At 33.6% G+C, this 17415-nt stretch overlaps 1 protein-coding gene across 1 annotated transcript in view; it reads right to left on the bottom strand.

Annotated features, from left to right (window-relative positions):
* Positions 1–17415, bottom strand: part of LOC106100181 — a 76183-nt gene that overhangs the window by 2736 nt on the left and 56032 nt on the right. The window contains exons 2-4 of the mRNA XM_013278941.1: positions 2740–2893; positions 309–2658; positions 34–220 (exon numbers count right to left, since the gene is read on the bottom strand). Coding sequence (XP_013134395.1) covers positions 34–220; positions 309–2658; positions 2740–2893 — 2691 coding nt within the window. The remainder of the gene's footprint in view (positions 1–33; positions 221–308; positions 2659–2739; positions 2894–17415) is intronic.

The following is a 17415-nucleotide window of genomic DNA, read 5'->3' on the forward strand; positions in this document are numbered from 1 at the left end:
GATAATTTTAAAACAATCCAAAAAATAACAAACCTTGTTCAGTACAACATGCTAACAATGTAACCACATTCGGATGTGTTCCAATCTTCTGCATGATGTAAATTTCATGCAGTAATTCTTGCTTTTCCTTTTGTGACGCTGCTTCCTTTATTGTTTTCACAGCTACCAGTCGCGTCAATCCATCATGACCGTTCAAGTCATCGGCTTCCGCTTTCCAGACCTTAAATTATTAAAACTCATTTATTGTCTCAATATAAATAATGTGATAGAATTATAACATCATTTATCGATTTTATTTATCAACGAACCTGTCCGAAGTTTCCCTCGCCAAGCAATGTTTGCAACCGTAGTTTGTTTCTAGGAAATTCCCACTTTTGGTCAGGCTTGCTAGGAGGCGGGAGAGGTGGACGGGCAACTGGTGTAATTGGCGACTCCTTTTTGATCTCGCCATCTTCGAAATATCCTTCGTACTCCGTGTCGATTTCTTTTATCTTTTTATTTAAAAAGTTTCGTAAGAAGAAGGCTATTACAGCTGCGACAGGAAGAAACCCGAGTCCAGCTAGCACATATGACGCTGTGTAAACTTTCTCCGCTTCTATAACCACTTCTTCGTTTCGTAACTCATTTTCGTTCTCATTATCTAATGTCGCGTTTATCGATGTTCTATTACTTGTAATTTTAGCCACATTTTTCGAGATAAGCACTGGTGCTGAAGACTTCAATTCATGGGATGTTTTAGTTGTTTCAATATTTGGCTTGGGTGTAGTTTCTACATCGTGTGAAGTTGTAGTTATAGGTGGTAAAATTGTTGGCAGCTGTGATACAGTTATAAGTGGTTCACTATTTATTGTGACAGGTCCTAACGTTGTAGTTGTTGTGGTCGTAGTTGTAGTGGTTGTAGGTCTTCGTCTTCGTAAAACATTTTTAGTTCTTATCGTACTTGTAAAATCAGGTAAATTTGATACAGTAGTCGTTTCTTGTTTATAATCTAAAGTTTTAGTAGTAAAGTCAGATAATAATGGATTTGGATTGAAGGATACACCTAAGTTAATACCATTCAACGTGTTTTCAGTTGTAGTAGTTCTTATCCTAATTCTACGTCTTAAAGGTTTAATTGTTGTAGGCGGGCTAGTTGTAGGGATATTTATTTCTGTGATATTTTCAGTTACATTTGATGAAACAGGTTCTTGTATCGTTATATTTTTGTCGTTTGGTATAGGAATAATAGTTTCATTTTCGAATTCTTTTATACCATCAGTTTTATTTTGACCTTTCATAGATGATGTTATAGAAACTGACGTGACCACAGCTGTGTAGACAGTTGTCGACGACTTTTCCGTGGTCGTGTTAGTTATTTGCAGTGCTTCAGTGCTTGTTGTTACTTTTGATGGACGCCTTCTCAAATTGAAATAATTTCTCGTAAAGTTTCTCGGTGTTGGGACGGTTGTAGTCCCTTTTATCGGACTCGTATTGTTCTTTGTATCATCCTTTGCCGTATTATTAGAAATATTTGTTCCATTATCAACAGAACTAGGAGTGACATTTTCCAAAATCGGTTCAGTGACATTTAATTCATCTGTATTTATAGGTTTAGTAGTTGTTTGTGTAGTACTGGAGTATTTTCTATAAGCATTGACTAAACCAACCGGACGAGCTGGAGCAGGACCTTTAACGGTATTTCTAATTTTATTCTTTTCAATAACATTTTTGACGACTGACACATCCATATCTTCGTTGATTTCATCTTCTCCTGCATTTATGTTCTTATAACGTTCGGTTGCAGAATATCTGGAATTGAATTTTCTTTTTTCGGGAGGTGGTACTATGAAATTAACTGATTTTGTTGACGCTGACAAAGATGGGGAATTCGTTAAGTTATCACTTATTACACCTCCTCCTAATTTTTGGCCGAAGAATATGAAAGGTGCCATTTCCTCATCATTTAATTCTGATTCTAGCGGTCTGAAGTGGTTATAAATTTCATCAGACATAAATAGTGTTTGATTGCCTTTATCTTTTTCACTATCGTTTTTGACGGTACTATTATTTTGAGTATCTGTACTATTTGCAATTGCATTTGTTTCAGGTTTATTATTTTTATTTTGTTGCTCAATGCTTGCTGACGTTGTACTTGTGATTTTTTCTGTTGACAATGTCGAGGATTCTAAAATCGGTGCAGTGTGTTCTTTACCTTTGCTTAATGTATCACCGTCGGTTATACTGTTAGGGCTCTGTGTCACGTTTTCTGTGTCTGAATAATTAAGTAAGTACAAGCCATGATTAGACTCGTCTACCTGGAATTCTTCATCTGGATCTAAATCATCCTTTTCTGAACCTTCTATTTTATCCGGTGGCACATAAACTATACTACTTTGTGTAGTTGATATGGAAATTAAAATAGTTTTGTTGATATTAAACAAATCTTTCCTTCTATTATTTATAAATCCAGCTCTGTTTTTGTTATCTTGGTATATCCTTGGAATAAATAAATGCCGAATTTCGTGTGGTTTCACATCTTGTCGTATTTCCCTCCCGCCATCAGTAGAAACTAATCTTAAAGTCGGAGATATTTCGTTACTCGAGTTATCGAATGTAATCCTTTTCAAAATGGAACTGTTCGAGTTGCGAATTTCCAGCTGCGCAAATGTTGTATTCCCTCTGGAAAATAAATTATAATGATTAGTCTATGTTGATACTAGATAATAAAATTAAAATGTTACTATAATAATTGATACTAACTTGTAGGGTTTATGTGCCAGTGTAGCTAAGGTATTGATGTGTGTAGTCAGCCTCCCTCCGAGCAGCTGTCGCCGCCTGGCAGCAAGAAGTGACAACAGCTGTGAATCTCTCGTCGTGTTTGCACTGCTTTGCGTCGTCGCTTTCCTCGCACTCCCTGAAACGAACAAAGATACAAAACATTATATAAGGCACTATTAAAGCATCATCAACTGCCCTTAACCCTTATGGAAAGTCAGCACAGTATGTGCTGCTCTTCTATCTCTATCAGCCGTCATATCTGAATCCACTCCTTTCTTAAGCATATCCTCTTTCACACAATTCATACTTTCTTCGGTCTATAAAGCACTATTTAATCGATATTTCAAAATCTTTCTACACCAATGTAGATTTGAGTGTGGAGTTATTAATCCTAATCCAATATTTGATGTATTACATTCGGGAACCCATTTAATTTAATGTCTCAGAATATCTGTGTATCCTAAACCATAGCATTCAATGCTTACGAATGGATTTCTTGCATTTTATTTATAAAACATAGTTAATGTGCATTCAGAGACCATCATTAGCCGAGCTACCGACCTAGTGAAGTCCATTAGTGACAGATTGCATGACAATGGAAATAATTGTATACAATCAAGATCTAGCCGGCCATCCTTCATCCTTCACCCACAAACTGCTGCCGAGCTCACAATAGATTTGAGGCACGATATCATTCCTATAGCTGTAGCCTTGACACGTGAATCGTGAAAGTTAGATGCGACCATCCGTTGTTTTGACCAACATTATTGCTAATTGTTTTGTAGTCTTTATTTTTTAACTTTATATTGAAATTTTGTTTATAAGTAACGTTATGATTAGGTTCTAAAAAAAATTACCTTAAAATTATTTGTAATTTTTATGATTCTTACAGTGAAACTTATACTGTTCTTAGAGATATTTTGAGACGAAGTTTGTTCAAAAAAAGTAGCTCAGAAACATATTAATCTTTTACCATATGGTAGACATTGTATAGTATTCCGTGAAAGAATATTTTTGTATTAAGCGATAACACAAAAGTTTGTGTTTAACGTGAATCTTTTTTTCGTACAACCCTAGTTTACGATGCAATATAATTCACAGAATTAAATAAACAAGTAACAGTAGGCACAATTTCGTAATATTCAGCAAACTCGATCGTTTACCGCTCACCATCTGGTATATAATAGAATTGTATAACATTCCTTTAAAATTGATGTAATATAAAACTTAAAAGCGACACAGATTTTTGAAAATGGAATACTTGAAATTAAGAAAGTACAAATGGACTTTAAAATTTAACTCAAAAAATGTTTACTAATAAAAATCTCTCTATTTTATAATATCAATTGAAGTTAGCAATAAACTCGTTAAAAAATACGTTATAATATTTCTAATCTAACTAGCTGTTGCTCGCGACTTCGTCCGCGTGAAATTAAACAAATAATAAAAACCATAACCTATGTTACTGACTGATAATGTAGCTTTTTAATGGTGAAAGAATTTTTGAAATCGGCCCATTAGTTTTTGAGTTATTCCGATACATGCAAAAATAGAAATCCTTCCTTATAATGTTAGTAGAGATGGGTAATGTTCGAATATTTTCATTTAATACTTTTTTAAAACTGTATTAGTGAAATGTTAAGCAAACCTACTTGTACCGCGTCACCAATTAACAGAGCGTGTTGCGTGTGCGGTTTCACCACATACCGATACAATTGTACACTTTTTAGCTCATTTTCTTGTCTTCATTATACTTCTTGAAATCTACACTATTATAATAAAGCGCAAACACACACTTCTTTGTTGCCTAAGATGTCAGCAATTACAGTATATTTTTGAATAATTCTTTCTTTAATGAAAAGCCCTACACTTATGTCAAGCTTTAGGCTGTATGTTTTCCCGCCAATTAACTTAGAGGGTAAATGTTTTGGATAAAAACTCTAATGTGGGAAAGAGACCATAAGTTGCTGCCATCATCAAGAAAGCAAGAATGCTAAGGTTTGTTATGTCATGTCACGTCATTTTGACATTTGCTATTAATAATTTGACAAATGTAAACAATGCAATAAATTTTCTTAATTTTATGTGGATGAAGCCGCACGGGAAAAGCTATTAGAAATACTTAAGTAACCGATACCAATATTCCGGGTATAATTTACGGTGTTACGTAACCGTAAAGCTAGTTAAACGCGCGGGTAAAAATATTGGCATTGTCGAATTTAAAAAAATATTCTTAAAAACTGATACAAATTGTTTGTATTTTTAATTTATTAAGTTTATTATTCGACACTGTTAGTTTAAAATCTATTTAATAATTTATACGATTATATTAATAACTAGCTGTTGCTTGCTACTTCGCCCGCATGAAATTAAATGTAGCCTATGTTAGTCATAGATAAATTACCTTTCTAGCGGTGAAAGAATTTTTAAATTCGGCCCAGTAGTTTTTAAGTTATTTCAATACATACAAAAATACAATTCTTTCCTCTTACATTAGTATATATTTATAATTACAAATTAGGCTTTATTATTCTATGGGAAAACACTAAAGGTTGACTATTCCCACAATCCGTTAAACTAAACTTAATTGGAATATTAATCAAACAAGATTGATTATAATAAACAGTACTAAAGTTTGCAAATTCTAGAAATAAATATTTTTCATTAATAAAAAGGACACACGACCATTCCAATAATTATACACTATATTTTACAAACATCTTTTTGTATAGATAAATATTTTAGTTTTTAACAGTACTTAATTTATATATTAAATTACAAAATAAATTACACAATTTTGTGCTTTGTTATTGACTAGATTTCGCCCGCGACTCCGTCCCCGTGGTATTTAAAAAAACAAAAGTGAGTAGCCTATGTGTTCTTCTAGACTAATCTCTACATCTATACCAAATTTAAACGCAACCCGTTCAGCCGTTTCGGCTACAAATTTTAACAAACATCCATCCATCCATCTAAACTGTCGCATTTATAATATTAGCATGAAAGTATTATTGATTCAGTTTATCTATCTATAACTAGAAAGAAGCGTAGTTGTATTTACTGTTACTCTAATACGATCTAATTACTACACTCAGAGTTAGTTTAAAGACAACTGAGTGAGGGTTTCAGTGTAGATATAGTGTGACTAAACTTTAGTTTCGATTAATCTACTATTACCATTATTATATACATATTTTTTTACATGTTTTCTTTGAACCTTATCCTTGTAAAACAAAACAAACCACAGAAATAGTATTGCGTTTGTAAGGTAAAGTGATAGTCGAGTTCATTGACCCATCTGTCTCACGTTCACTTCGTCCATGCTGAGAACAAATTCCTCTCTTTATTGAGATATTTGTGAACGTCGTGTTAACGGCATACTACGATTTACTGCTTGTAACCAAAGTGTAAGATTTCGTTGTATAAATAATATGCTTTGAAGCAACAAAACTTCTCACCTTTAATCCCCGATGTCATTAAAAGATATGTTTAATATTGGAGTCTGTATTACAGCCAAAAATGTATTACTAACCATTTCGGTGTTACGTCATTTGATATTCACAATTTGGTAGAAAACTTGACACAACATATGAGTTAAGGCTCTCATGGCGACAGTTTTCCAGACATTACTATAAGTGGCAACCGAATTTAATTCTTTAACTGTACTTCTGTTACAACGTATCTAAAATGATAGATAATTTTGAAATCTCACTAATATTATAAATGTGAAAGTTTAGATAGATGGATGGATGGATGTTTGTTATAGTTTGTATCCTAAACGACTGCACGGATTTCGATGAAATTTGGCATAGATGTAGAAGATAGTCTGGAAGAACACAAGCTATTCATTTTTTTTAATTCCACGCCAACGGAGTCACGGGCGAAAGCTAGTGATTTATAAAAGTAATTATTTAACTTTACAATAACGTTCAAATTCATTGTTCATTCAGTTAACATAAAACTTATAAGTCAAGGGCCATTGATAAGAATCACAATGGTGTATATAATGGATCTACGGTGGTATTAATTGCTATTTTGCAATACAAATACAAAGATAGAAATTCTGAAAGGTATTCGCGTATTGAGAAATGGAAACATTTTTTTCGTAAATACTAGATGTCTGGCAATTTTACATCACACTTGGATTCGAAAAGGGAGACACAAACGCACCCTTTCATTATGGTTATCACTTGCAAAGCCAAGGCTTTGATTACTATTTGTAGGACCCTAGTTTTTAATTTCAACCCTGTCTCTTGGCTAACTTAAGCGCACAACTATCTGAGATTACGCCTCTATTTTACTGAACTAAGTCACTAAGGGTTCACTAAGGGGAACCTTAAAAGTTAAACAACCATTAAATTACTTATAATATAACAATAAATATTTCTTTACTATTTATAGACTTTTTTGCATATAAACGTAGTAATTTAAAATACACGTATAAAAGGAAAACTTAAATATCATTTAGTGAGAGCTTTTTCTAAGCGTTGAACACGCAATTACTATGTCATGAACCTTTTCATATTCTCACAATGTAATCGTAATTTTCCGTAATGCAGCAAAAAACCGCTTCGCAATTACACGGTATTACAGAAATACATTGTTTGTATGCGACATCGGTTTAGTTCCACGTTTATTGTGCAAAGCCAAATCATTAATTACAAATGTTTTACAACAGTTTTGGATTATTTTTACACTGATTTTAATCATTACTTTATGTAGTGAATTTTTAAGTCTTCCTTCATACTGAACGGTGTAGTAGTAGTAATCGTCTTAGTACTTGCTAAAGTCTAGACGGACTTTTTTTTTAATTACACGTGAATGCGCGAGCGAAATCTAGTAGATAAATGAAACAAGACGTTTCTTAAAATACAACGTATTAATAATCTAAAATGCTCAAATAAAATACATTTCACTTTATAACTCCGTAAAAGTAATTCAAACTACAGTTTCTGATCTCTCCTTTTTTATTTGTAGTGTTCCCCGCAAGCATTACCACAATGAGTCAGGGAGTCAGGGAGTGAATGGCGTCTATAGTGCGGCGCTACGGAGCAATTCTGCACTTTCAATAGTGCTGGCGCGGCCGGACCGTTATAATAGGGAAGGGATGTTGTTTGATAGGTATTTTTTATCGACCTTTAAAATAGACAGTCATTGATTGTCGATATCGATAGCTAGTGAAATCAGCCTTGCAGTCACACTAGGAGTCCTTAAGTAGTAATTAAGGTAGTCACTTAAAATTGATTTAATATAAAAAATCTGCATTAAAAGACTTGTAACCATTCGATGACTGGTTGTTATTCTTTAAAATGTTAAAACTTTATTTTCTATGAAAATTTGCTTGATCAAGTCCACAATTCTATTTTAAAGTTTTCACTGACATGACTTTAACAAAATCTAGTACTAATAAAATAAAAAAAATATCGATAAAAAAATCAAGTATCAACCCTTCTAGAACACCTGCAATCACTATTTCAGCGTGCAGTGACCGACAACGGGGCCGCGTGTTGCGACGCGCACACACACACACAAACAAACAGACACGTAATAACAGACGAGAACCATCCGGTGTGTACCGTCGACTTAAAACCAGGATGTAAGAACGTAGAGGACATTACTAATGATATAAAATTTGTTTTTAAACATAATAACAGATTAAATACAAACTTGAATAAATCACACAGGATGTTATTAAATAGAACTATTTTATAGACATTTAAAATTGTAGTGCCGATGGTTATTACGATTTAATGACTTTATTTTTCCAGGAATAGAATAGAACGGCCCTTATTTATTATTAGCGCGACGCTTCGGCCACGCAATATTAAGATAAAAAAGTAGCCTATAACATGCCCGTCTATATCAGCTACCCTTTGGTGAAAGTCCGGTCTAAATCGGCCCAGCCGTTTCGGAGATTACCCGGAACAAACGCGGCTTGCGGACAGACAGACAAAACAAATTTAAATGCGATTTTCGTTATCAGCAACGCAAATACATCATCTTTCCCGAAATCTGGATTTTTTTCTTTTGATACTACAAACAGACACTCCAATTTTATTATATGTATGTCAAGTCATGAGAATATTTAGAAGGCCTCGAAGGAAACCTTCTGTATAAGAATTTCAACTAAATCTATCTTAATAATCTATCCTATAATCCGTTATGTTTTTTCGTGAAAATTATAGTTTAACTCGCTGTGATGTATTTATACTTATGTTTTACCTCTTTACTGTTACTTAAGCAATTCCTTGGCTTATAACTAAGTTATCATTCCCTGTTGTAGGCCAAATCCGGGAGAAACCCGAATAAAGCCGTGCCTTTGTAAGGAAGAATCATTTAATATGCAGTCCGCATAGACTTGCAACATGCATGACTTAATACGAAGAAGTTATTAACTTATGTTAGTCTACTTAAGGAAATTAGAAATGTGACTAGTTTTAATGTTATTTTATAATATTGCAGTAAAAGTGATGTAATAAATTTGAAAGGTTGCATTGACGGATTTTATTGGTGTTTTTTACCACATATCCAGAACGGCTAAACGGATTTGGACGAAATTTGGATAGATAAAAACATAGCATATCAATGAAGCGTTTATCATGAAAATACAGACTATTATGAAGTTTTATTTTTCCATAGTTAGCCCACCACCACCCATGACCCCACCGACTCTCGAGTCATACGGGCCGAATCGCGAAAGGGGCGCACCTTTTGGCCGGTTCCGGCTCCGCACGCACCTTCTTGACTCCCTATAAGTTATTTTGTCCGTTCCTTGGTGTTGTGTCACTCTCCCCCTAATGGGCATGACGAAACATTAACACCATTGCCGTTTTTTTTTTATTTAAAGTAGTCGTTGTAGTATGAAGTAGTAAATTAAAATAGAACAAGTGATGTCAATGAAATTGCTATGCACCGCGCCGGGTGGGCAGGTGATTTGCATGCATTCTTGAAATGTCGGACTCTGACCTCATCTGTTTACCCTTTAATGGTCGTTCTACCGTTGGTCATTTACTTTATCTGAACGTGCTTTATCAGCACGAACTAAGCTATGCACTGATTAACTTATGTTCTACTTAGATTATGCTTGTTATTCAGAAGTATTAAGTTTTGTATGTAAATTAAAAATATCATTAGAAACTTAGGATTGCTAATCAAATATGTTACGCTAAAAATATTGGCTGGTACCAATTTAATTTCTGAAACGAATCTCATGCACTTTACTTAGTAAGCCCCAATTTAAATAGAGACGTCAAATATTTATGGAACTTAGAGTTTAAAGTCTTACATGATCTTTTCAATATTCGGACGATTGATTAGTAGAAAACAGCAAGCCGATATATTTATATTACCGATACATACTCTGTAGTATAAAAAGGTAGTACTATATGTATAAAAGCGAATTTAAAACAGTAAGGGAACAACAAATAATCATGTTACATAGGTTTTGGGCGTTTATTTCCTTTAATATACGGGAAATTATCAATATTAATAACGCTACTTCCCGTTGTTATGTTTAACGATAGCGACTAAAGTTCTCACGTAAATATTAATGCGTCCGTTTGAATATATTAGGAGGTAGGCGCGCCTACATTGATAGGTTAATATCGATTATAGTACAAAAGATCGTGTGACTATGATACATCAGTGAACTGAGATACATTTTTCTTTTTTGCCGCAGTCTTATACTTGTCATGGTCATATTCGTGGTCGCGCTTCAAGTCACCAGGGCTCCCTGATTGCACAGTTTGCATATTGACAAAGAGACGTTGTAGTTATGTCTTACTGAATAGTTGTTCCATCATTTGAACTACAACTAAAATAGTAGCGGAAAAATCGAATAAACACTAATTAAAATCTGACAGTGGATAGCTCGCGTAACACATTCCTCTGATATAATCTACGTAACACTATTTATTTTAACATACCATATTTAATATTATAAAGCGCAAACACACACTTCCTTTTTAATCAAAAGCCTTACACTAACGGCACGCTATAGGCTATACATTTTCACACGATTTAATTTAGAGGGTGAATAATTTGGAAAAAACAGTCAGGCGTTAAAAGCTAAATAAAGCGGATGGAACCGCACGGGAACAGCTAGTCGTATTATAATGGCCTTTCTTCAATAAATGTGATCTTTACGTTGACGGTATCATCAGTCATCTTGCTTATGGAATGTAGCGTAGGAATAATTTATACAAAACAAGTGTCGGAAGGCGTGCAGGTGTAGACACTAAGTAATCTTATAAATACTGATTTAAGTAGCAAACATACTATGTTGCATGTAAACTGCAGTTATAGGGCAAACTATCATTTACCTAATTTTTCTATTCAAGTTGTATCTTATCAAAACAAATGAACCAATAAAAGTAACCGGAAAACTTTAAAAAGTTTTATAAAAAAGATCTAATTTTAAATTATACTCGTATTTGATTTGTCAACATTATAATTAGATTTAATTTCAAATGAATCTTTTATTATCTCTAAATCAAAAGTGTAATATTCTAGTTTGCACAACATAAGAGCAAGTTAATATTATGAAGTAACAAATTTCACATAATAACTGCAACACAATCGCTTTATGGGCGTGTGTAGCTGCGACTGTCAGTTACAACCTACAAGCTGCAGTAACCTTTACAACTATAGCCGGTTTGGCTATCGAATTTGCTTACAATAACCGCATATCTTGATTGACTAATAAATTTAAAGTACTGAGAATTGTGAAATTAAAAGAAACTAACGAAATGTATTGTTTGAGTTTTTAATAGATGTCTTTTTCTCTATCTAATTGGACCATTTAATTCATAATATTGAATCTATTCATATCTATAGGTGTACAGAAAATGTTTCCCTTTAAGTATAGCCCTTCACTAGCCAGACCCTCATAAGCTTTCTATCCCTTTGTAATTGTAAATAGTGGGATGTGGTAAGGGAATAAATAGGGTCCCTTATCAATTATATTGGCTTGAAGCCTCTATTGTTAGAATTACATGTAACCAACATATAAAAACAACGCTGTTTAATCTAGCTACATACATGCTAGATACATAAGTTTTTTTTTTATTTTATAAATAATCAACATATCTACCTGTCCACAGACAATACATTGTTTTTTTTATAGTCTTGTCGCGATGATGCAGATTAGAGAACGTTATTAATCTTGTCAGTGTCCGCCATATTGGAACGTTTGCGCGGGAAAATCGTAACAATAATTTTCAAGGAAAAAAAATATACGGCGAATTTAATATTCGTTTCCTTGTTATTTCGTTTTTAAATTAAGGATTTTTACGTGTGTTTCAGATGAATTTAATTCAGTTTATTCTATAACATTTAGGGCCTGACCCACTAAATTGTAATTTGTCTGATAACAATCCAACGTGTAAAACATGTATTGAAAATATCGGATTTTGTTCCCTTATCTGACAGTGACGTCATTTTAAACTATCTAAGCCTCTATCAGGCAGTGATGGGACAGGCCCTTAACTGTTTGTATGATCTTTAAGTTGTATTTGTTTTAAAATTCAACGATACTGGATAGGCTATTCGATATATTTGAATATCATAGTTATTATATACAGAACCAATCAAACATGAGTCAATAGCGTGCTAATAACATAACCTATTATTAAATGCGTAAAGTAAATCAATAACATATAATCACATATCAGTTCGCGAATACTGTCATAGTTTAATAACTATGACGTCATAAATCACTAACACAAGAGAACTAAAAATATCTTCAGGTTTATATTGAAGCGGACTTCATGTGGACAATTAATAAATCTCTCTAGATTCCTGCTAAATCTTTATCACAATTTTCACACCAATTTTGTTTAAATTTTGTTCATTGTCTCTTTATAAAAAAATTACATTAAATTTCTACTTATTTTGTACAAGTAAGAGCTTTAGGGCATGTCCCACAATTCTTATAAACAGTCAGATAACAATCCAACGTATAAAATATGTGAAACATCGGATTTTGGTACTCTATCTGACAGTGACGTCACTTATAACCTATCTAGCGTCTATCAGCCAGTGGTGGGACAGGCCCCAACGTAAGAGTACAGGACCTGGTTTATAATAAAGTTTTTATATGTACCCAAAGGCCGTTCATTATCAAAAATGCTTCAAGTAAAATTAAATATTCAATTATGCGGACCAGTTTAAGAGGCACGCTTAGAACAAAGGGATTCTGGCCTTGTGCCAAGAACTTAAATGTAATCATTACATTTGCATATGCAATCATTATTAATATTTACATTAGTATTCATGTAACCAAATATGAGAGTAATACATTTTTAATTGAATAATCATTACAGGCATTGGGTGGTCGCTTACAATTCCTTAGGGCCTAATAAAAACGAACGTTCGAACGAAAAAGTTTGAATCATCGTTCCTTGTGCATAGTGCAAGGGATTGGAACAAGTTGTCGACGTTTTTTCCTGTAAATATGAAACTAGCGCGAACCATCTTCTGACTGCTGACTGGATCGTGGTGGGCTAGCTTATCAAACGTAAAAGAGAGTGATGCAAATACATTTTTAATTATACGAGTCAACCCTTTTATATAGAGACTAGCGTCCAACGCGAAGATTTATCAAACCTTTGACAATTTTGTGCGATTGTCGATTGTTTCTCAGCCCATTCAACTGTTTAGTTGCACAACTAAAAATCGAGTAGAGTACCTCCATATAAGCTCATAGGAATCAAAGCACGACTAAATAGTTGTGCGAAAGTTTAGTCAAAGGTGTGCGCGCTGTTAGAAACGGAATAAAAAGATCTATAGTTAAACAAACTATGACTCATGGGCATGTTCTGATAATTTAAATTTAAACAAATTAAATCAAGCGTAGATACGGTATGCAAAATAGTTTCGCCTTACAAGCCATTATACAAAACGGATTGCTTGTTAGACAACGTGTCACAATGATTTCATACAATCTGACCGATATCTCAAAACGCGCCGTACAAGGCTGCTTTACAACGCAACAAAAACAAATATGTTAATTGAGTTCTGACAATGGAGATCGAAATGTTGATTAGCATCGTAACGGCTATTGAAGCTTGGTAAAGGCAATTCCTATGGTAAACTATGAACTTTACTGTAGAAATATTTGCAAAGTGTTCATTGTGTTAAAAGTGACGTCTTTGTTATAATTATTATGAATGAAATCAATATAATTCCTATTCATAGGTTGCATTTAGCAGTATGCATGCAGTTGCGTATGATGGATATGTGGTGTAACAAGAATAGATAAAGTTAAGAATGTGTATATTAGAGGAAGTTTGAAAGTAGCGCCAGTGGTGGAGAAATTTAGAAGCAAAAGGTTAGCATGGTATGGACATAATATGCGACGAGACGATGGTAACATAAACCAGAAATTGTTAAGAATGAATGTGGATGGCTACAAAGGAAGAGGAAGACCGAAGAAAGTATGGATTGTGTGAAAGAGGATATGCTTAAAAAAGGAGTGGATTCAGATATGACGGTTGATAGAGATGTATGGAAGAGCAGCACATACTGTGCCGACCCTCCATAAGGGATAAGGGCAAGTTGATAATGATGGGTTGCATTTTGGAGGACATTTTGTTTTCAATTTTAGTCAAGTCAAAATAACTTTTGTTGATAGATGAATGGATGTTTGTTGCCTAAACATGACCTAAACGGTGTAACGGATCTTCTAAATTTGGAACAGATTTAGAAGATACCTTAAGAGAATATATAGGCTAATTACCAATTTTGATAAAGCCGCGGGCAGCGGTAAGTGTATACTTTTTCACATTTATTCGTGAGTATAATTAAAACTATTGACCTTTACGTTATGCAATAATTCCGTAACATACAAATTAATACAAAATAAATAAAACAAAACGTCAATGAGAATAATTACATTAATTGTTCTTATATAAAGGTTTTAAAACAAAACAACATCAAGCAATTAGTTGTTGAGTAATATTTCTTATGCGAACAAAAAAATAATTGTTGATGATACAAGCACGCTTTAACATGTTACCTACGTTTCCACTGCAGAAACACGTACAAAAACATAAAGACAATCCTTAGATTAAGTAAATTAAGTAAAGAGGAATTATTTGAATTTTTGTATGTATTGATAAATTAAAAATTACTGGGCTGATTTCTTCTGTCATCATAAGAAAGCTATGTATCGTTGAGTAATGTAGGCTATATTTTTAAATTTCACGTGGACGAAGTCACGATATCTGTGACAAGAGACAGCTTCCTTCAAATTTAAAATAGAAAAGCCACCAAATAACATAACAAATAGCAACGTAGGATAATGACTTGAAATTACCTACAAGCAATATTCCGTTTCGGTAACACAGCCTGTTGTCCGTGAACATTGCGGTTTAAATCCAAACCTGTTTTAATTTTATATTTTAGGTATAATTGTAACAAGGTAATTTGGAAAACCAACAATTTCGGTCGGGGAAAAACTAATAATTCTCATTAATATTCCACTCACAGACGTATACATAGGAAACTTAATTTTATCTCAAATACTTTACTTAATAAACATTGCTTGTGTTTTCAAAGTACAATCGGAAAACCATCTTCCTCATTTTTCTATCCCATCTCTTTCTTACATAAATACTTCTCTTTCTACAAAACATAGTCATCTCCTTAGAATGTCCTAAATAAAAAAAATAGTATTGCTTTACATTACTAAAATTTGAATCCTTCTTCTGGGAATTCGATCTAAAATAGGAACGCAACGGTAAAAATACAAAACCAACACAAGGGCAGTTATCGATACTATCGCGTTGCTGAATAATGATCGAGCTGGTTGATTGATGGCACTTAGAAAGCAAAGAGATAACGAAATCCATTGTAAATAACGATTTACGGAGGGTCACACACCGCAAACACAGAACTCCACTGTGCGAATAACGCATAAAAGAGTAAATAATCTAAAAAAAAACGAATTTACGAAACTAAACCTTTAGATATGTTTATTAATTCTTATTCAATCGGATTTACATGCAATATTAATACTTGAAAATATCATAACAGTTGATGGAATAAAGGGAAATTAACCCTCCCTAAATATAAGTATCAAGAAATTATACTACACTAGTTATTGTCCGCGACTTCGTCAACGCAATATTAAGATAAAAAAGTAGCCTATAATATGCCCGTCTATGTCAGCTACCCTTCAGTGAAAGTGGAAAAAGAATTAGCCGAAACAAACGCGGCTTGGGAACAGATAGATAAAAAAAATACAATGTTCGTTATCAGCAACGCAAATACATCTTTCCGAAATCGGGAATTTATCTTTTCATATTACAAACAGACACTCTAACTTTATTATATGTATAAATAGATAGATTACTTACAATGTTTCCGCAAAAGTAAGAACGTTCTAGAAAAGTATTTTTATTATTCGGTCTAAACAAATACGGCAGCGTTCCAAGTGATTCGCGGAATATGGAGCACGCGAAACCATGAGGAAAACTTTGTTGTATTGATGTGTCTTTCAACGTTATCTACTGCCAACTTACTGTCAGTCCCTTCTTAACAATGGTCATAGGAGTAATATATGAGGTTCTGCATATGTTTGTTGAATACTAATCAAGGGTTTCTAAAACAAATATCCAGTACGGGACCATTTAACTGTCGAAACATTTTTACCTTCCTGAATCAAATCTTTGTAAAAAATACATCGCAAGAAAGTATGAAGTAAACGTAGGCAAAAAGTCAATATACTTTTTGTTAAAATCCAATGAATATATCGACAAAAATTTTCAACTGGAAAGGCTTCTTTCGTGCAAAAATTGCATAATCACCAAGCACGAAGACGTCGACATTTAAAAATTAATGAAACGTGAAAATAGCTCCGAGCTAACGCCAACGCTCCTCACGACGTAGTTTTTACGTGTTGTTAGCTCGAGTTGTCTTAATTTTCTTTCAAGTCAATTAGCTACTGTTTTCAAATCAAATAAGTTAGCTTAAGCGTGTAGTTCCAACGAGACGTCTCCACTTGGGCTATTAAATGTAATATTGAATGAAGCCGGATACTACGGACGGATAAGTACATTATAAGTTACTAGCTTATGCCCGCGACTTCTTCCGCGTTTAATTAAAAAAATACAAGTAGCCTAAATGTTCTTCCAGACTATGTTCTTTATACCAAATTTAATCCGTTAAACCATTCTAGAGATATCTTCTATCAATCATCCATCTATCTTTACATTAATCGGATAATAATAGTAAAAATATATTAGTGAGTTACATATTTTATGACTTAAAGAATCGTTCAAAATTTTCGCAATATACAAGTTGGTGACATCGATGTCAGCGGGGGCGTTGGGCACAATATCTATATATAAACATACGTATATCCGTTGGGCACGCTCATTGCATACTAATGCAGGGTACACAATGACGCGGTGTCGTCACGCCGCCTGCCGCGCGCCCTCAACACTGCGTAGGCGCATACATTATATTTAAGGCTTAGGATACATGGGATATTAAGTAATTCATGAACTGGGAATTGTTGTATAACCAATTTGATCGTAATAATTGAAACCTATCAATGAAAACTGATTTTATAGAATATGGTTTATTTTTCCTGCTTTCATTGTAATCAATCTTATTAATATTATAAATGTAAATTTTTAGATGGATGGATGTTTG

The sequence above is a fragment of the Papilio polytes genome, unplaced genomic scaffold (genome assembly GCF_000836215.1).
Source record: "Papilio polytes unplaced genomic scaffold, Ppol_1.0 DF824069.1, whole genome shotgun sequence".
Lineage (NCBI taxonomy): Eukaryota > Metazoa > Arthropoda > Insecta > Lepidoptera > Papilionidae > Papilio > Papilio polytes.